The sequence below is a fragment of the Pyrus communis genome, chromosome 10 (genome assembly GCF_963583255.1).
Source record: "Pyrus communis chromosome 10, drPyrComm1.1, whole genome shotgun sequence".
Lineage (NCBI taxonomy): Eukaryota > Viridiplantae > Streptophyta > Magnoliopsida > Rosales > Rosaceae > Pyrus > Pyrus communis.
In genome coordinates this window covers 13,495,214-13,517,642 of record NC_084812.1, presented here as the reverse complement: position 1 = coordinate 13,517,642, position 22,429 = coordinate 13,495,214, and the positions used below count along the sequence as shown (strand labels likewise).

At 36.2% G+C, this 22,429-nt stretch overlaps 1 protein-coding gene across 1 annotated transcript; it reads left to right on the top strand.

Moving 5' to 3' along the window:
* Nucleotides 1-19,869: 19,869 nt before the first annotated feature.
* LOC137747513 (membrin-11-like) lies at nt 19,870-22,165 on the top strand. Its single transcript, XM_068487639.1, has 4 exons — nt 19,870-20,235; nt 20,511-20,631; nt 20,726-20,875; nt 21,825-22,165. Exons 1-4 carry the CDS (start codon nt 19,985-19,987, stop codon nt 21,984-21,986), a joined length of 684 nt encoding a protein of 227 aa, XP_068343740.1. The 5' UTR covers nt 19,870-19,984; the 3' UTR covers nt 21,987-22,165.
* Nucleotides 22,166-22,429: the final 264 nt, after the last annotated feature.

The window sequence follows — 22,429 nt, the reverse complement described above, 5'->3', positions numbered from 1 at the left end:
TGAATTGACGCCAATATATTTTTTGTTTTTTAATACAACAATATATTTACATTAAAGAATGAGAATTTGTCATTTAGTTTTATTATCTAGTAATATTTATTTTTACTTATAAGTAAGAAGTCTTATGTTTGATTCTCGTTAATGTTGAGTTCAATACCAATTTATTTCCCCATCCCTTAGTATAAACATATCGTTGTGTAAAAAAATAAGGAGACAAAAAGTTGGACTAAGCTGCACAATAGGTCTGTTGACATTACAAATTGACATCGAACTCAGCCATAATAAATTGGTATTACTAAACTGTAGTACTAACTATTAAGTTTCGAATTGACATGCATATTACCTCATGGGGTCTCTTGTATTTCCTCATGATTCAAAAATCAAAACATCTTTGAAGACTCGTAACCTTATGAACTCATCATGATCTTTTGAATTCAATTCATTTCCCAATTTCAAAAAGAAAAAAAATATTCTTTCAATTTAACAAGAACAGGCTTAATATTCATTCGCCTTCTGAAATTCACTTTTTTTTTTCCTTCACCTCCCCTTTTTCGGTCAACTTATTCATGATTCGGTAGCACATTATAGGCATTTGATCATACTGTTATTGATGTGGCTTCCAATAAAGAAACCCACTTTATATAATGTCATGTGGATAAAATTTACAACGCATTATTAGCACAAGACATCACTTAATCCTACATAATCCTCAATCTAATTGACCAATTCATTTTTTCTCATTAGAAAATAATCCACCACCCAACAATTAACTAAATAACCACACCAAATCCATGCCACTAGTATCAACAAATCGAAGATATATGGCATAGTGACAAGAGCTTCAAAGGGTTAGTAGGAATTTTAGAGGACAAGGTGAGACTCAATGATAGTTCAGTGCCATGTAAATATTTAGAAAAATGCCAGGAAAATCACATTTTTGTACTACATTTGTGTATAATCTGATGTAGCAATTGACATAGAAATTGATACCAGGTAGAATACCTTACAATAAAAAACTTAAAACCAATTGTACTGACTAGTCAACCATATTAGTCAACTGAGTACATATTGTTAGAAGCCCACCAACATATAAACCAACCAAACTTAAAAGGTTAAAACTTAACAATGTGAACTTCAGTTAAGGTTTAGTCTTAGTACTTGAGTTAAGTTCACTTGGTTAATAAAGTGTCAATACTAGCAAACCCTACAATGTTTAACTCCAACGAAGGTTGTAAATGAAGCTTTGTAAAGTATTGAACACAAGGAAGTTTTTGGTCGGAAAAACCCACCTTTGGGTTAAAAAACTGAGGACTGTCCACTGAGTCCAATCCACTAATGTAAACAAAGGTTCATACAAAGGCCATAAGCTTAATTCCTAGATCCCTATCTACGGAGTAGCTTTACCTTTGTGTAACATTGCCTTACACGAGATAGACTTCTTCGGTCTTCACGAAGTGGCAACTCCTCCTGAGCTCATCACCTTGTGGCACTAAGATCAACACGGTCAATGATATGATGTTATGATATGCTTATGAGATCTGAATTTAGATGACTAGTCAGGTTCTCCAGTCAAATAGTTGAAGAATAACCTAACATGAATCCGAGAGATTGGTCTATGAAGGATATGAAACTTAGATTTAGACCAAAAGCTTAATGCAAAACCATTAAAACAATGCAACCCTAATATGCAGTGATTGGGTGTTTGTGCATGAGATGGTTTTGTGGCTAGTGATTTGATTTGGAAGCTTAAAAGGTAGCTCTAGGCTAAATGCACTATTCTTCTTGAAATGTAAATAACCTAGCCAAACACAAGTGAATCTATGAAAACCCTTTTAATGGGAGAGATGGATGTTTCAGACAAGGGAAACAAGGAGACACGTGTCACAAGCCAAAGAAACCTTTTTAGATCAAGCATGAGAAATCCACTCATAGGAAAAGGTGTCAGATAACACATGTAGGCTGCCTTAATTTGCTTGCCTAGACAGCTGGACAATAGAAGGAATTTATGACTAGACAACTACACTAAACAAAAAGAATCTAGAAAAATAAGCTTGATATGTATATGCAAATGTATGATTCAAACCTTTTGTAGTAAAGATAACTGGTGTTTTGACAAGTTCAATCCCAGTAGTAATTCCAGATCAGCATTGTACCCTAACTCTAAATTATGAGCATGTGTGGTAACACTTAAAATTTTGACAAGGGAAGCCAAACAATAAACCTAGTACTTAACAATCTCCCCCTTTGGCTTTCCTTGACAAAATAACCAAAACCTATTACTAAAACCACACTTCACCCACACTTAAGGAATCATGTTGTGACAAGAGAAGAACAACTAACAACTCTTGTAGTAGCACACATTTCTCGGCAAGAGACAAGTGAGATTTATCATGAATTGTTACAACATAAGCTCAATCTTAAAAATGACACCACAAATTGCATGATCAACATGGGTTATTCCAGTACCACATTTAAAACACATTTAAATTTTTTTTCTCCCCTATTTTGTCATGGTAAGACAAAGGAAGAAGGTGATAAACAAGTATGCACAACAAATAGCAAGGAATAAACAATGAAGCATAAAAAAGTAACAAAGAAAGGTCAATGCATCTAGGAAACTCAAAATAGCCCACAAAGTACAATTCTTGGTACAAAAATAATAAATACCAAACAACTTAAATTCAAGGGTCATGATATGCCAGATAAGAACAAACTAAGAGTAGCAAGGTTAATTACAACAAAAGCCAAAAAGAAATGGAGTTTCAACTTTAACAACCACTGTTTAACATTAAATAAAAGGAACTCCCCCATAACACTTGCTCTCATAAAAACAAAACTAAAAACCATACAAGAACATCCCATTAACCTAGAACTCATCTGATTGTGATGAGTCATTTGAACAGTTAGGAGATCTAGCAGCAATGCCAGCTTCAACAGAGGCATCTCCAAGATGTACACCACTACCAAAACCTTCGAGATATGAGTAGATGAAAAATGTTGATGAACACTGATGGATACACCCTTTCCTGTAGCAGCATAGATTATGGCCATCTTGGCAGCAACGGCACTCGAATGACCAAATAAGGCAGCATAGTGATAAGACACTGAAGATGGATCCAAGGGACACTGAGGGATAAGTTTTGGAGGACGTAGAGACGACTCGGGGACAAAAGATATAGGATCTATGGAGGTTTGACTCAAAGAGGGTATGAAGAATGAGTGACTGACATGAGGTGAAGACGCTGATTGACTGACCAAAGATTTAAAATCAACAAATTGCTTCCTAAGGGAGTTGATCTCGAACTCGAGATGTGCTATTTTTCTTTCCTGGGAAACATTTGGTGGTGGGGCTGGTCTAGAATTACCCTGAGCAACAACATTAATTACATTGCTCAAGTTCATCATATTTATGTCAAGATCCTTAGTGGTTCTTGGAAAAATATCACCCGGACGCTTTTGGACACCAGCACGCTCACAAAGCTGAGTGATCAAATAAGGATGAATTGTAGAGCCTCTCTAGTGGGTTTTAGAATGTTTTGACTTGGACAACACAGATTTGAAAATCAGAAACCCAAAAGGAACATCACCATTAGTCAACATTGAGAACAATACTTTGGCAGACTATAGGGTAAGATTACCATTGTTTGAAGACTATAAGACATTTCTACGCATAAAATCTGACCAGCTTCTATACAAAGGTTTGAGACGAAACTTGAACACTTGACCATTAACCAGCAGAATGGACGAATCAACATAAGCCTCATAATGGTAGGCTTTCATGTCATACTGACAAGTAGCTAAGTTATAGCTTGGTAAAATAGAGGCAGGGGATGGATCAAGTTCTAGAACCGTACAAATGATGGACGTGTCAAAGGGCACAAGAATACCACAGACATACACAGCCCCACCAAACTCAAGAAAATTTGACGGAATATTAGAATAAAATTATGGACCATTGTTAAATTGAAATTGGGAGGAGGAAAGTTTACCCTACGAAGCTTGTACCTTTCGATGAGGTCATCAGATTAGATAGCATCAGTCACTAAGAGATCATTTTATATGATACTTCGTTCTGATACGACTTTGCGATTAGCCACTGGTGTGAAAAAGTTCTTGGCTCAAGTGGTAGAAAATGCAGGAGCTTGATCCCTAGATGCAGCATTAGATGAGTTCCTTGCAGTCTGAGATCGAGTAGAACAACAAGAGGGTTGAGCATAGGAAGAACTTTTGTTTCCAGCCATGGGTAATCAATCTTTCTTGCAAGATGGTTCAAGAATTTGAGATGGAGGGAAGGAAATCAACCAAGGCTAACGACACATAATGAGGTAAGGCAAAAACCTAGATGGGTTAGATAAAGTTAATACCCAGGACACTGTGAAATAGTCTAAGCCATATGATGAAAACCAACAAATGAGATGCGTCAGTTAAAAATAGACAGTGTAAAGACAAGAATACCCTTAATGAACCTCACCTTGCTGATTAGACCACATGACTAGTCAGAATATTGAAATTAATTACAACAAAACTAGTTAAGTGCAACAAAATGCAATCAAGGGAGAGGACAACACAAAAAACAGGAGAAAACAAGCTACAGTTGCAAACCTAGTACCATTTGAGCTACTGTTAACTGGGAATTTCATAGAGAAAAACCAAGAATAAAACAGATTTAGAAACCCTGCTTCCAAGACAAATTTGATAATGATTTTTTTTTTTTTTTTTGACAAAGTAAGTACATTAGAAAAGAAACATGGAATGCAATACTTCGAGAAAAAATCTTTAAGGTCACACAAGTATAACACAACATAGATTAACACTAATTCATACAATAGCCATGATGTGCCAAGGTATGGAAAAGGGATTGGTGATAGCCATCTTAAAGTCAAAGTTTCATGTAACTCAGCAAAGAATTTAGTCAAAGGCTAACCAAACTTTTAATAATCTATTGAGATTCAGACACAACCTTTGCAACAGAAATTGAGCCAGTATCTAAACGCAAAACTACACACAATAAAGAACCCAGCCAATAGAACTTTTAAGTTGGTAAGGGTGATATGGAGCACATTACCATTGATAGGATTGGTGAGAATTTCATTTGGATAATCCAAGACACATTTTGAATCCTTCTTGAGATAGGGAAAAATGAATTGAATGAAGAGATCAACACTCAGATATATGATTTTTCTTTTGAGAGGGTTTGGGCACAAAGAAAGACAAACTAAGTGGTGTTTTGCATTGGAAAAGACACTTAGCGCAATTTAGAGAGAATAATTGTCCATACACCTCAATCAAGATCAAAGTAAGCCTAACCCTTAAATCAGCAAGTGCTTTTGACAAATGAGACAAAGATTTTTTTAGAAGCTATTAGCCATAACAGGGAGAACCTTTGACATCATAAAGAAAAAAAAATTAATCAAGGTTAATCTACAAAATGTCAACATGTGAGACAGTTAAGAAATGCACAAAGTGACACACAAACTTAACTGATGAGTTGATTGGCAAGACAGATATAAGATCAAGAAAAGAAACATGTAGAAGAATAACAAAATAGAAGCAAGGTTACTCAACTTATTCAGTCAAAGGCACAGAAGTCAATAGACCATCAAAGATTTTAGCGTCTTCGATTTTCCAAAAGACTTATGAAATACACAACTGGTTGTTCCTCACATGGCACCAAGTTTATAACAAAAACATTTCTTTGCAAAAACTTCCTAAGAACAAGATATTTGTTCCCACGACACTTGGAATATAAATATTTGACAACATTCATCCAAACAACCAGTGCATAGTCATGATTAGAAAGCACATCAAGAACCAAATCAAGGTCATCAACTTGAAGAACAAACCACACTACAAAGATGTAATCCAACAAGGCATATGAAGAATTTGCATTCATAAGTGGATAAGCATACCTTGGTGTTGTAATGCTTCCAGCAATCAATATGAGAGGCATCTCACCATGAATCAACATTGGAGATTGAATGATTGAAATTTCATTCTCTAGATAATAGGCTTAGGCAAAATCATAGCAATACGCCTTTATGTGAGATATAATAGGATCCCTTCCCAAGATGCAAGGTTTACACAAGTAGCATTTAGAGATAAAGACTTGTAATTGTCCACAGTAGACCATTTGTTGAAAATGATCAGTGTTTTAATCTGAGCAATCATCACACTTAAAGGCAACAATTGTATAACAATCTTCCTTTTATCTTGGAACCACCAACATGTTCTTCCCACATTTATCAGCAATTATGCAACTCGTCTTGGAAAAACAAACTTCATTAGCAACTGTGTCATAGAGTTGACCAATTCTAAGAAGACTAGTTGACAACCCAGTCATATAGCAAACATCTTCAAGTATAGGCAGTCCCGGAATTTTCATCACTAATTTTCCAACAACCTTAGCCTTGTCTCCTCCCCCAAACTGAAACATACCACTTTTGAATGGTACAAGAGATAGAAAAACATCTTTGTCACCGGTCGTGTGATGAAAGCAACCATTGTCAAGGTGCTAGGTGTCTGGCCTAAAGAATGATGTTGAACTTTGAGCAATCAAACACTTCCCAAATCCACGTTGAAAACCACTAGAATTTGACTTGACATTTCTTGAGCTTGAAGAATTAATAGTATTGGACATTCTGCGGACCGCTCTGGTTAAACGATCCACTTGTTCCTTTAGATCATTTTTCCTTTCCAGATATAGTTTTCTACACGTAGGTTTAATGTGGCCAAGATCACCACAATTATGATATTTGGGAACGAACATAGTCCCTGAAGCAGAGTCAACCAAAGGAGATACAAAAGGGAGTTCCTCAAAAGCATGTGAGTTGACACCCATGGAACTTGAATTGCTTCCATCACAAGCAAACACATATATACCTTCACACTGAGTTCCAATATAGAGTATTTTTCCTGAAGAGTCAACCCCCATAGATAGACAATTTAACTTGTGCGAAGCCTCATCCAACTCAGAAGACAACTTTAAATTAGCTTCTCGATATAATTCATTGTTTTCCTGCAGCAAATGAATTTGTTGAAGCAGACTTTCATGTGAAATCATTAAACTCTGAACATGATCTTCAAGAGAGACAATTAAGTCATCCATTTCATCATCATCACCATAAAATGAGCCTCTTTCATTTAGCATGTGAAGTTTAGCTTCTAATCGTATGATTTAGTAACTCAATTCTATTTTGACTAGTCAGAGAGACTCAACATCTTTTTGTAACACAACCACCGTTTTGGTCAACTCAACATTGTCCAACACTGCAACACACATCTCATCAAGTAGAGATTCATACAGGCTTGACAACTCCTGAGATGATGACACATTAGTATCATTAAAAACTTTATCTTTTCCATTGGAAGATGCTTTATCAACAGATGCAACAAATGCAACAATCCCTTCATCATCAATTGATGACTTGTCTGATGACACAAATCTTGATCATCACTGCCACTCCAAATAGCCATCATAGCCTTTTTACGTTTCTTACCAAGAAGTCTGGTGTTGGCGCATTCAGTTGCATGGTCCCTACTTTCATCACAAGCGAAACATGGACCAGAACTTTTGGATGAACTTTTGTCTTTCTTTTCTGAATAATCACTAGATTTCTCACCAGAGAATAGTTTTCTACGATTGTTTAATGACCTCTCAGACCACTTGACATCCATTCCTTTGTTTTTTAGACCTCTTCTAAATTGCTTGACAAATAGAACAAGATCATCCTTTGAGAACTGTTCACAAGAGTCACTAGTAACTTTGTTGTTCTCAACACTTTGAAGAGTGGCATCTTTTCTCTTTTTAGAGATGCCATCATCCATGTTAAGCTAAAAATCTCATAGGTAATGAGTTTTCCCAACTAACTTTCTGAGCTTAATCTCACTTAAATCTTGAAACTCTTGGATGACAATTTTCTTTTCTTATAACCTATTGGGCAAAGATCTTAAGATCTTTTGAACAATCATTGTTCCACAAATATGTTCCTTAATCCGAAAGCTTCATTCGTCAACATTTCAACTTTTTCATAGAAGGTTAAGAAGGTTTCAGACTCAAGCATTCTTAAATCTTCAAACTTTGAGAGGGTCATTCTGAGGGTTCTTCGGATGCTTCTTCTCAACACTTTCATAGTGAAACCTTTATTGAAGCATCAAATTGATCATTTGAAGCATCAAATCTCTCACTTGTTTGTCACCTTCATGAAAGATTCAGAGTTTATCCCAAGCTTGCTTGGTAGGTGTGCAATAATGGATATGAGCAAGCTGAGTTAGTGATATGGTAGATACAAAAGTATTTCTTGCCTTCCTATTTGCCATGGTAAATGTCACTTCATCAGTAGTCCATTGACTTTTAGGTTTCATCACTAACTCCCCATCAACAGCTCTAGAGAGAGCCCTCTACTCAAGAGTAAGGTAATCAACTGCAAAAAAGTCATGTGCCTCAAGGAATATTTGAAACTTTTCATTCCACCACATAGTTCACACCATCAAAGAACGGATGAGAGTTACACGATCACAATCCATGATATATGTCCACCCAATACCAGTAAAATCTCAGAGATTACTTTATGTATGTCTAGAGCAAAGCTCTGATACCAATTGAAATTGGTACCAAGGGGAATACCCTACAATAAAAAACTTAAAACCAGTTATACTGACTAGTCAACCGTACTAGTCAAATGAGTAAAGATTGTTAGAAGCCCAGAGCATGTAAACCAACCAAACTTAAAAGGTTAAAACTTAACAATGTGAACTTCAGTTAAGTTTTAGTCTTAGTACTTAAGTTCACTTAGTTAATAAAGTGTCAATACTAGCAAACCCTACAATGTTTAACTCCAACAAAGGTTATAAATAAAGCTTTGTAAAGAATTGAACACAAGGAAGTTTTTGGCCAAAAAAAAAAACCCACCTTTAGGTTAAAAAACCAGGGACTCTCTACTGAGTCCAATCCACTAGTGTAAACAAAGGTTCATACAAAGACCACACAAGCTCAATTCCTAGATCCCTATTTACGAAGCAGCTTTACCTTTGTGCAACCTTGCTTTGCACGAGATGGACTCCTTCAGTCTTCACGAAGTGGCAGCTCCTCCTGAGCTCATCACTTTGTGGCACTGAGATCAACACGGTCAATGATATGATGTTATGATATGCTTATGAGATTTGGATTCAGATGACTAGTCAAGTACTCCAATCAAACAATCGAAGAATAACCTAACATGAATCCGAGAGATTGGTTTATGAAGGATATGAAACTTATATTTAGACCAAAAGCTTAATGCTAAACCATTAAAACAATGCAACCCTAATATGCAGTGATTGGGTGTTTGTGCATGAGATGATTTTATGGCTAGGGATTCGGTTTGAAAGCTTAAGAGGTAACTTTAGACTAAATCACTCTTCTTTTTGAAATGTAAATAACCTAACCAAATACAAATGAATCCTTGAAAACCCTTTTAATGGGAGAGATGGATGTTTTAGACAAGGGGAACAAGGAGACACATGTCATAATCCAAAGAAACCTTTTCAGATCAAGGGTGAGAAATCCCCTCACAGGAAAAGGTGTCAGATGGCCCATGTAGGCTGTCTTAATTTACGTGCCTAGACAACTAGACAACTACACTAAACAAAATGAATCTAGAAAAATAAGCTTGATATGCATATCCAAATGTATTATTCAAACCTTTTGTATTGAAGATGGTTGGTGCTTTGGCAAGTTCAATCCCAGTAGTAATTCCGGATCATCATTATACCCTAACTCTAAATTATGAGCACGTGTGGTAACAGTTACAAATTTTGACAAGGAAGCCAAACATTAAACTTATTACTTAACAGACATGCACATGCCATGTCAATTAATGAATTTATTTTATCGAATGTTGATTGTCTGAATTACTTGCCATATGAGATGATACACATATAAATATGGTCTCCTTAACACTAATCAAATAATAAAGCCAAAAAAAAAAAAAAAAAGTTTAGAGTTGTACTACACTTACTATTTATTTGTATCATCTCTCTACTAGAGGTACAACCAACTAACACATGTAGATCTCATCTCTATTAGATGGATGATATAAATAATGGTACAAATAAATAGTAAAAACAACATTTTTGAAAAGTTTAACAAACTTGTATTCCACACCACTCCATAATCCATCCCAAATACATACCATTAAATCACACAACATGGGAAAAGCAGATAAGAGAAATAGGAAATAGGCAGAGTGACATAGAATATGAGCCTTAACACTCTGTTTGGATACGGTAAAATAAAACAGAATTTCACTTAAACTAGGGAATTCAAGATGGAAAAGTAGTTTTTCCTCGTTTGGGAACCTTGCACCTCGAGAAAAGGCAATTTCTATAGAAAAAAAGGTGGAAATTGGGACGAAGATTTCCGAGTTTAATTTCCATCTAAAGAGGTGTAATTTCACAATTCCAACAACGATGATAATCCCGAATTCATCTACGGGGAAATCTTGCGCGTGCCAAATTTTAGGATTATGACGCCAAACTAGGATGTATACTGCCAAATTTCACAATAAAAGGGCTGCATCTTCACTTTGTTAACTCTCCAATCTTCCAAGGGATTTTCACTCATGCAATCATCTTCTTCCTTTGTTCTAGGTCAGCATCTCTACTCTTTTCTTTCTTGAATTATTTTTGGCTTTTTGGGTATACTCATTATAGAATTGTGAATTTTGTTGATAGTTCTATGTTTGGTGTGCATATTATGTTTTTTTCTCCGATTGAATTGTCTACTGGGTCTATAATTAACCTTATCTGGGAAAGGTGGAAGGTTTTTGGTGATGGTGGTGGTTTGGGGGAGAGGGCTGGGTGGGGGAAGGAATACACTCTTTCTATACTACTTAAAAACACGCTATTGGTTGTTCCCCTGAATTGTTTCCTTCACTTCAAAGGAGGAAAAGAAAAAACATAGTCTAGCAGTCCTCCCTTTTTAGTTTTTTATGGCCTTTGGTGTTAGTTCCTTGTTATAGATATTGTGCTTTTGAAGGTTAACTATAAAAAACTAAAATACAGATGCTAGTATGATTGAAGCCGTGACTTTCATTGGTGCATTTAGCAATATAAATAAGTGTTGGATTACAATAGTCCAGATGGGATCCATCTGTATCAAATACATGAGTTTACGATGGTCACATTAACAATAGCCAAGATTGATCAGATGTTTTGCCTTTGGTGTTAGTTCATTTGTTTGTTGGTTGCATCGCCTCATTCTTGCCTCAAAAACCTTGTGTATTTACATTTATATTTACAACTTTTGGTTAAACAGAAAGTCGCATATCCCATAAATATTTGTTGCATATCACAATACATCTTTGTTCATACATTCAAACAGGTATGGAAAATACTTATATTGTAGACATACTAACGAGGTTAAAGCGAAGGCATGCTATAAATGAAGAGGAAAATAGGGGAAAAAAAATTATTGTCAGTACAATTATATATCTTACTGTCATGGTCATGCACTAGTATAGTAAGAGTGTTCTTCTCAAAGAATCTTCAAATGGACTAGGTTTCAGGATACATTGGCATTGCAGGTGTTCCACAATTATCAAGCTCAGAGAGTTGCCGATAATTCCTAATGGAAAATTAGTTGCTTTTAGTTTGTATTGTCATAGTGAATGTGGATTTCATATGAATACTATGGCTTTATGTGTTTCTTGAACTTGTTCTATTTGATTTATAATGCTATTTTTTAAAGGGAAGTGTTATTGGCACTCCAAAAATCTCATTATACACTCCTCACAAGTGTATTTTTCTTTTCAAATATAGAAAGTTTGGAGTGTAGAATGAGATTTTTGGAGTGCCAATAACAATTCCCTTTTTAAAAAAGATCATGTTTGTGCAGCTATGTCCATATAATGTATGTCTATTTCAAGCAACTATACTCAAGTTTTTGTAGCTTAGTTCCATATAATTATGAATGTATAAATATTAGCTAATACTCTGATTGTTACTATAAATGTGTATATGAGTGACTTAACGTCTCAATAATATATTTTCTATGTTAGGAGCAATGGAATGATCTGATAGAAAACTAGCATGCAAACAAAACCCAAGGAGAAAGAAAGAGAACCAAAAAATTGAAAATGAAGGACAGGAAAATAATTATTTTAGATGGAATGTAGATATGGAACATGCTTGGGCCAACATTCTTTGCAAAGAACGAAGATTGGGAAACAAAGGAGATGGTGGTTGGAAGACAACTACTTATAATTCTGTTGTAGCTATATTATTTGCTCAATTTAATGTTCATATAACTGCTGATAACACTCGAAACCGTGTGAAGTCTTGGAAAAAGCTTTATGCAATGGTGAGTAATATACTAAGTCAAAGTGGATTTAATTGGGATGCAACCAAAAAGATGATGAGTGTAGATAAAGACCCTGCCTGACAAGAGTACGTGAAGGTAACAAATTCATTATTTTTCTTTTGTGTGTGTGAAATTCTTTTAATTGTTCTTTTTGATCTTTTATGTTTTGATTGGTAGTCACATGATGGTGTTAAAATCTTTCGTTGGAAGGTCATTCAAAACTAGGATGATATAGTGGATTTATGTGGCAAAGATAGAGCCACGGGTGAGGGTGCTGAAACATGTGTAGAAGCCGTTGAGATTATGACTCCTTCACATAATGAATCTGATCATATAGATTTGGTTGGTGATGCACAAAGTTTAGAAGATATTGAAATTGTTAATAAGATTTCACCTAGTTCAGCCAATGGTCAAAAGACTCAAAGCAAGAGAAAACCAGCAAGTTTTGTTGATATGCCTCATACAAAAACAAGATCAACCATCCCTAAAGATATGATTGCATATTCACTTGCCAAGATGGCTTCATCCTTTCAAGATTATATTTCTGCAGACACAAAGAAACTTGATCCAATAGAGGTATATGATCAAGTAAATGCAATGCAAGATCTCAGCTAAGACGAACAAATCAAAGCATGTGCTCGGTTGATCGAAAATGACAAGCAATTTCTCATGTTGAAGAAACTCCCAATTGAGAAGAAAAAAGAATATGGTATTATTGCTTACTTCACGAGGCGCATAAGATTGTTTTCATTATGTTTCTCATTTTAGTGATTTTCAGTAAGACATTAGTTAGAATAAAAGTCCTGCATGTCACGAATGTTCGTTGACATTTGCAAGTGTGCTTTAAAGGAACTTTCCTACTTCAATCAACTCTTATCATATTATTGCAAACCTTTTTTCCAATAAAATATTATTGCAGACCTTTTGAGAAGTTCTTAGTTGTTGGAAAATTTAGACTATTTTCCTTTAATGCGGGTTTGGCAACCCCAATTTTTGGTTTCATGACCTTTATCATTAATGACTTTGTTACCAATTTTAACATTTTTCTTTATTCAAATTTGTATTCTTTTATGGAATATAAATTCTAGGGAATATCCAAACAATGAAATTTGTAATTCCCTTCATTTTGTAATTTCCATGTATCCAACATCCAAATAATGAAATTTCACTTGACGGGGTTTCAATTACTGGGAATTGTAATTCCCGTCATTTAGAATTTTATGAAAATTTAGAAATTTTCCATCCAAACATAGTGTAAAAGGTTGCCTCGTGCGTTTTTTACAAATTCGGGAATTTAGTCACCTGCACTAACTTTTGTATTTAAATTGAAGTATTTGTCGATTTGTTCCCGAACTTGTATATAGTTGCCAATTTCCTCCCTGAACTTTTATTTTAGCCGATTACCCCTAAACTTTTATAATTAGCCACTTTCGTCCGAACTTTAATTTTAGCCGAAGTTTTATAAATAGCCAATTTCCCCCCTAACGTTAGATTTTAAAAAATTTCATCCAATTTTCCATTACTTTTGCCCCCATACAGTTGTCATGTGTTGTCCATGTGATCAAAATGGATGGAAAGTTGGATGAAAATTTTTAAAATCTAGCGTCAAGGGGGAATTGGCTATTTATAAAAGTTTAGGGGATAATTAGCTAAAATTAAAGTTCAAGGAGGAATTGGCTAAGTATAAAAGTTCAGGGGGTAATTGACTAAAATTAAAGTTTATGAGAGAAATTGACAGATCTATACAAGTTCAGAGAGCAAATCGACAAATATGCCTTTAAACATTCTCACTTATTCTCATATCACATGTTATGAAAGGCATGTTTATATGTGTAAGTGAAACTCGATAATATGTATAAAAAAATGTAAGAGAGACTAGGGGTGTGTTCGGTTTCAATCAGTTCGCTTTTTTGCCAAAATCGAAATTTCGGTTCAGTTCATTTTTTTTTTGCTTTTTGTTCGTTTTAGTTTAATTTTGATTTGGTTTTTTTTGTCTACTTTCGGTACGTTTCGGGTTTATTTATTTATTTATTTATTTTTAATGATATAGTCACTGGAACACCGATCCATTAAATCTCATGTCCATAGGTTCATGCAAAAGACCTGCATATATAGGTCTAAAAATTTCTTTCACATTAATCGCATTGTCCCTTTGTTTTACAACAACAATGAGCAATCTCAGAAGCATTTCCCTGCTTGAATTATCCGATTTCAGACTGACAATTCCTGTCCTCTTCTTTAATTTCTTGGACTTGAATTATCCGATAGCTGCTTGAATCATCACCCACTTCATTGCACAACTGAAGAACATTGTTTGCTTTCAATTCTGGTTATGGCATCTTCCACTCTGTGTGTTTGTTGTTTTATTTTTACTCATTTGTTTGCTTTCAGTTCTGGTTACAGCATCTTCCACTTTGTGGTTATGCCATCCTGTGGCTCATTGCTTGAAAGAAAACATAGAACAGGCTACAAGTCTGACCTCCAATCAAGTTCGAACCTTGAGTTCAAGTTGACTTGGAGATAATATATTTTATTAATAATTTATAATATATATATCCGTTCGATTTTCAGACCACTAAAATCGAAACTGAACCAACAAATTTTTATTCTGTTCGGTTTTTTTATTTTTAAACCCATCCCTAAAAGAGACCATTCTTTAAAAAAAAAATATCTTTATTCACGACCATCAAATGATGATAATGCTCACCAACTTTACAACGCATATACAATCAAGCCAAACAGAAAAACAAGTTTAGCAAACCTGCGTGTTCCACGCATCGAGCAATAGGTGCCACATGCTATCTTTTTAGGCTCATTTATTTGGTGTGACGCGCACATATACGTTAAAGGGCACAGTGCTTAACTTTAGTTTACTAGTCTTTCGGGGAACAAAAATAAAAGGTTAAAGGCACAATGCTGTGCTACCTAGACTTTCTGGAACACAACTTTAGGTTACTAGGGACAAGATATGTTCCACGTGTACGGTGGATTTCTTAATTTACTAGGGACAGAAAACATAAATAGGTTGATCACACTTCACATGTTAGTTATCTTAATAGTATTTACAAGGTCCACTAAGAATATTCTCATTCGATGCTTATCTATTCCAGTGAAGGAATCATAATTCCATTAATTTGGTCACCAATCTACAGTGATGCTCATCTTACATTTTAACACAACAAATAATGAATTGAACTCTAATTCATTTTAATTAATCACAACATATTTCATCCATTGGTGGACCCATTTTTTCCTCTCAATTCACAAGGTCTACCCTTCTAAAAGTTTGAAAAAGATGTATATTATGTGAATTGATTGCCAGAAGAAAAAATTGGTGGCGGGTGGTTTTGTTAATTGGAGTTATAATATAAATTTTGTTCTAAGATTTTATGAATCCATCTGAATGGATTAGGAGTCGTTTATTTGATGATTAATATAGATCCCTAGGACTATCCTTGTTTGTAGTAATCTCTTTGAGCAACTTTAGGGGTGCTTTCACCCGCGATTATTACAAAAATCAAATAAAATAAAAATGTATATATGTATTTTTATTTACATTTTTGAACGAAGATGGATATTTTATATCTCCTAAGGAGAGCTTTTCAGCTAACAAAAAATGTAAAATGTCAATTTCAATACATTTTCCATCTCCTGTTTGAGATGCTCTTATTACTACGATATAATGTTATTTCTCTTCACTTGTAGGTAAGAAGTCTTAGGTTCAAATCTCGAGCACGACAAATTCGATATCAATTTATTATCTAACTTTTTAGTGTAAATATATTATTGTATATAAAAAAAAAATCATCTTTCTTCTAGTAATTATTATTAATTTTGTTTGCAATTTCTGGTTAACAATTGTTTGACATATATATTTTGTATGGATTTATTTTAATCAAATTAGTTAGAGCAATGTTCTTCACCATGTGTCTACAAATTTGAATACCTCTATTTGTAGATATTTTAATATAATTATCATATAGGTCACTTAGTATTATGGTTTGGTGGTATTCCTCTTCACTTGTAAGTAAGAGGTCTTATGTTCGATTCTCGCCTAAGGTGAATTCGATTTAGTCTGAGTCAAGACTAGAACAATCGATGTACGTTTGGCTTCAACTACTCCATTCATTGCCTACCACGGACACCTCGACTCCCTAACCAACTTATTCTAGCTAACCCATTGTGAAGTTTAATCCACTTCTCCTCTCCATAAAGTAGATAGTAACGTATGTGTTAAAAAAAACAATAATTATAATATTGTTGTAAAATAGAAAACACCACAAGATTTTGGATGGTAGACTATTGATTTTTAAGGGATATTCCACCTTTAAATTAGATCTGTCTTGACCCTAAGCAAAAGCACGCTCCAAATGCAGACGAATAAACTAATTGGAAAGGGATCCTTTCCAGATCCCTTCCTCCTAATCTTCATAACCCACAAATCCAGACCCTTGAAATTTGATCCAATAGCTAAAAACAGGGGGCCTATTAAAAGTTATAATAATTTTAGTCATTGAATCAAATTTTAAGGGTCCAGATTTGTGGATCATGAGGATTAAGAGGAAGGGATCCATAGAGGATCCTTTTCCAAACTAATTAACTCCACCAAGCAACCAAAATAAAAATAAAATCATCAAATTAACTATAAGATAAGTGACATTCAGGTGCAAATTAAACTTTTTGGTATGTAAAGAGATTATTTTCTAGGTAAAAAGTGGACTTTGTGATTAGTGGAGTAACCAACCAAATAATATCAACTTCAAATTTTGTATTAGCTCAAAAATCCATCTTACCAACAAAAAACAAATTTTTCTTTTTGATCAAGGAGGAGTTGATTTTCAAAGTCAAGTACTAAGTAAGCAAGCAAGCTACCTATTTTTATGATCGAGCGAGTAAATTACCTTACTTTGTGTGTCACTGCCTCTCCTAACACATTCAATTAACCCTCTCAATGTTTGTTCAGGGTTGGATAGTGTGCTAGGATGAGATATCCTTTAATCTTGGGGGATATGAGATATCTTTTAATTTGGCAAGAAAAATGTCACTAGATTAAAATTTGGTTTTGTAAAAAGTACTCATGTTTATTGCTGATGAAGCGCTCTTTTTTCTTTTTTCTTGGAGGTTTTTGAATGAGACTTCTCTTGCTCCCACAAACCCTTTGTACTATGTGTTTACGTAGGAATGGAAAACTCAATTCTATATAAATAAATAAAAACATTTTTTGTTAGAAGTGTATATTTTTATTCACATGCCCAAGTGTTCCCTAAAAAAATTATATTTGGAAATGTTTCATGAAGAAGAATTTGCTAGATGCTTCTCCAAAAGCTCTTCCATAACCTAAAACCACTTCAAAAAATTTCTCCAAAACACATTCATAAAAAAAATTTATTGTCAAAAAGCAACAGACCCTAAGAGTTTTATTTTTATTTTTTAATATGATGATATATTTTTGCTATGGGGATTGTCCTAAGTTTATTTTAATTTATTCAGTATCTGGCAATTTCGAGGTGCTAAGTTCAAATTCTTTGGTGCAAATGGTAGATTATTTATTTTAGTGGTTAGGGTCTTCTTCTTTCACCCACTGTATCTGGATCAAACCTCTCATCCCCTTAGTATAGATTAGTATAAATAAAAAAAAATTGCCTTCGGTGCAAATGATAGGTTGTTTTGGTGGCTAGTGTTTTTATTATAACCACGTTAACATTTTTATTTACAAACCCAAGTGTTCCCTAAACAATTGTGACATCCCACATCGCCTAGGGGAGTGATCCTTAAATGTATATTCTCATCCCTACCTAGCACGAGGCCTTTTGGGAGCTCACTGGCTTCGGGTTTCTTAGGAACTCCAAAGTTAAGCGAGAAGGGGGCTTGAGCAATCCCATGATGGGTGACCCACTGGGAAGTTGCTCGTGAGTTCCCAAAAACAAAACCGTGAGGGAATGGTAAGCCCAAAGCGGACAATATCGTGCTACAGTGGTGAAGCGGGCTGGGGAAGTGGTCCCCCCCGGGCCAGGATGTGACAATTTGGTATCAGAGCCTAACCCTGGCCGTGGTGTGCCGACGATGACATCGGGCCCCTAAGGGGGGTGGATTGTGACATCCTACATCACCCAGGGGAGTGATCCTTAAATGTATATTCCCATCTTTACCTAGCACGAGGCCTTTTGGGAGCTCACTGGCTTCGGGTTCCGTAGTTAAGCGAGAAGGAGGCTAGAGCAATCCCATGATGGGTGACCCACTGGGAAGTTCTCGCGTGAATTCCCAAAAACAAAACCGTGAGGGAATGGTAAGCCCAAAGCGGACAATATCGTGCTACGGTGGTGGAGCGGGCCCGGGAAGTGATCCGTCCCGGGCCGGGATGTGACAATTTGGTATCAGAGCCTAACCCTGGTCGTGGTGTGCCGACGAGGACGTCGGGCCCCTAAGGGGGGTGGATTGTGACATCCCACATCGCCTAGGGCAGTGATCCTTCAATGTATATTCTCATCCCTACCTAGCACGAGGCCTTTTGGGAGCTCACTGGCTTCGGGTTTCGTAGGAACTCCGAAGTTAAGCAAGAAGGGGGCTTGAGCAATCCCATGATGGGTGACCCACTGGAAAGTTGCTCGTGAGTTCCCAAAAACAAAACCGTGAGGGAATGGTAAGCCCAAAGCGGACAATATTGTGCTACGATGGTGGAGCGGGCCGGGGAAGTGGTCCCCCCCGGGCCAGGATGTGACAATTTGGTATCAGAGCCTAACCCTGGCCGTGGTGTGCCGACGATGACGTCGGGCCCCTAAGGGGGGTGGATTGTGACATCCCACATCACCCAGGGGAGTGATCCTTAAATGTATATTCCCATCTTTACCTAGCACGAGGTCTTTTGGGAGATCATTGGCTTCGGGTTCCGTAGGAACTCCGAAGTTAAGCGAGAAGAAGGCTAGAGCAATCCCATGATGGGTGACCCACTGGGAAGTTGCTCGTGAGTTCCCAAAAACAAAACCGTGAGGGAATGGTAAGCCCAAAGCGGACAATATCGTGCTACGGTGGTGGAGCTGGTCCAGGAAGTGATCCGTCCCGGGCCGAGATGTGACACAATTGTATATGAAAGTGTTTCATGAAGAAGTATCTGATAGCGATTATCCATAAGGCTCTTTCTTAACCTAAAAATAGTTCTAAATTTTTTTGCAAAACACATTGATAAGAAATTTTTATGTCAAAAAGCAATAGACCCTAAGATTTTTTTTTTTAATTTTTTATGTACGAATATTTACGCTAAGGGGTATCGTCTTGAGTTCTTTTTAATTTGCCAGTATCTCGCAAATCCGAGGAGCTCATTTCAAATTCATTGGAGCAAATGATATATTGTCTTGATGGTTAGGGTCTTCCTCTTTCACCCACTCCAACCGAATTCAAACCCAAAATAAATTATTTGGGCCTAAGTGGACTTGACAAACTAGGCTTGAGTTTCAGCCCAGATTGATTTGCTGTTCTTTTTAAGCCCATGGCCACCATTACCTTTTTCTCTTTTCTTCTTCTGGTCTCCCCCTGGATTAAGGTACCGACCTGTTGAGTTGCGACTAAAATCATTCGATATTCAATCAAATTCAGTTCGGTGCGGAAACACCGAAAGAAAAAGAAAGAGGGGAAATCGCAATCACAGTTGCAATGGCATTGTCGGTGGAACTAGGAGGAGGGACGTTATCGGAGATATACCAGAGCGCCAAGAAGGTGTTGCTCAGAACAAGAGACGGCCTCGAGAGGCTGGAGAGGTTGGAGCACGCAGGTGGCGGCATCGACTCCCCGGACCTTTCCACCTCCGTCAAAAGAGATATCTCTCAAATCCAATCCCTCTGCGCCGAGATGGACCGACTCTGGCGATCTGTGGGTGCCAAATCTCAACGCGATCTCTGGAAAAGGTTGGTTTTCTTGCATTGATCCCTTGAACCTTGATGTGGTTTTTTGCCATTTTCGCATATTGGGATTGGATTTCGACTTGGCTTTTTCAAATTCCGTTTATTACTATGATCTTTGAGTTGGGTTTTTGTTATTTTGGATATTGTAATTGGAATTGGGGCTTTTTGCTCGTTAATTCATTGAACATTGCGGTGGGATTTTGTCAATTTTGTATATGGTGGTTGTAATTGTGATTGGGTTTATTGAACTGGATCCTGATTTGCTTTTTGTTATGCAGAAAAGTGGAACAAATAGCGGAAGAGGCTCAGTCTTTGAAAGATAGTCTGGATAGGTATGATGCGAGGAATCAGAAGAGGGCGACAGAAGCGAGAGAGAGGGCAGAGTTGCTTGGAAGAGCTGTATTAAACCCGAAATCCCTTTTAACATTTTGTTTACTGCGTCAGTATCATGTATGCCTTTTGTTTTATATATGCCTATGTTATTGTGATGTAGAATGGGGATGGTGCTCATGTTATGAGAATCTTCGATGAGGAGGCGCAAGCAAGGGACTCAGTTCGTAACTCTGCTCGCATGCTTGAAGAAACCAATGCTACTGGGGAAGCTATTCTTAGGAAATATGCAGAACAGAGGGAATTTCTAAAGGTATCACCCTATTTGTGCTCACCGTTATGCACCTCAACTTTCATGATTATCGAAAAGAAGCAATGGTGAAACTGTGGCTTTGTCTATGTCATTTTTGTTGAATATAAAACGTTCATTGGAGTACTTACTCTGGTTTTATAGCAAATTTTAACTTATAAAGGACAAGAAAATTGGTAGATCTTCTTTGATATTGTGTGCACATGGTAGTTCTATAAACAATTAGGTTGAGTGAACGTTTGAGATGAGCATATGTGACGCAGGGTAAGAGAGAATTAGAGAGGAAGTAGACAGAATAGGAAACTTAAACAAGGATTTAACTAGAACCAATATTCATATTCTTTCTATGTATTGGCAGAAGTAATCAGTCTCCAACTGTCATGAATATCCTTGTATTGAAGTTCTACCTGAAACACTATTGTATGATTCATTTGTTAGTGAATGAATTCAAACTAGTCAAATCTAGATGTGATAATCTTCCCCCGCATATCCATACAGAGAGTACTCTGATATAGCCCTTCCCGATATAGGATAAAACATGTGTTGGATTGTAACAAGAGAACTCAGGTGGCTTAACATCATTACCTTGGACGGTTTGATGCATTGGTGTTGATTTTAGGAATCCAAAAATGCCTCAAATAAAACTGAACAACAACGAGAATAATACTTTGATATAGCACATCCCCAGTTTTGCAAGAGAAGATCTGGCTTTGTTCTTGAATTCAGGTGGCTTAACCCTTTTATCTCAGGAACTTTGGTGTATTGATGATGGTTGAATCTACAATTGCCATGAACTTTTTGTAGCAATCTGAAGATTAGTCATAGCAAATTAAAAGAAGTTGGGCCGATAGATATATAATCTGTTTGATACGTAACAAACAGTTAGTGATGCATTACATGTTATTGCTACTAATGCTTGTTAAATGCTGAATCATCTACTAACTTGTTTCAGAGAGCACAACGAAAAGCACTGGATGTCTTGAACACAGTGGGTCTTTCCAACTCTGTTTTGAAGCTCATTGAGAGGCGCAACCGTGTTGATCAGTGGATCAAGTACGCAGGCATGATTCTGACGGTCGTCGTTCTGTTTCTCATATGGAGGTGGAGACGGTGATCTACGCTGCAACAGCTGCTAGCCTATTCTGTTTCTACTTTTTGTGGAAAAATCATATAGTTCCTATCGTGATTTGGTCTCACATTTGAACAGGCTCACAATCATTTCTTAGGCCATATTTTAGATGTATCACTCGTATAAATATAAATTTACGTTCCTGTGGATGGTTTAAATCTCGAGTCACAGTTCTTCTGAAAAGTAAAATTGAATCCAAGAAGGATAACAAGCATCCCCTTAATTTTACGGCTTTGCTAGACGGGTCTCAGGTTCAAACTTCCCTCATCCAAATACAACAACAATAACAAGGCCTTATCCCACTAAGTAAAGGTTAGCTATATGAATCTTAGAACGTTATTGTGCTTGGTTTTGTGCCATGTCTTCGACAAATTTCCCTCATCCAAATAAAAAAGAAAATAAGTTCAATCCATGCACTTCCATTCTAA

What these genes read in the sequence shown, in the direction of transcription:
- LOC137747513 (XM_068487639.1), top strand. Translation starts at nt 19,985, where the DNA reads ATGGCATTGTCGGTGGAACTAGGAGGAGGGACGTTATCGGAGATATAC. An exon ending in CAGAGTTGCTTGGAAGAGCT is followed by an intron (nt 20,632 to 20,725) that starts GTATTAAACCCG and finishes ATTGTGATGTAG; the next exon opens with AATGGGGATGGTGCTCATGT. An exon ending in AACAGAGGGAATTTCTAAAG is followed by an intron (nt 20,876 to 21,824) that starts GTATCACCCTAT and finishes AACTTGTTTCAG; the next exon opens with AGAGCACAACGAAAAGCACT.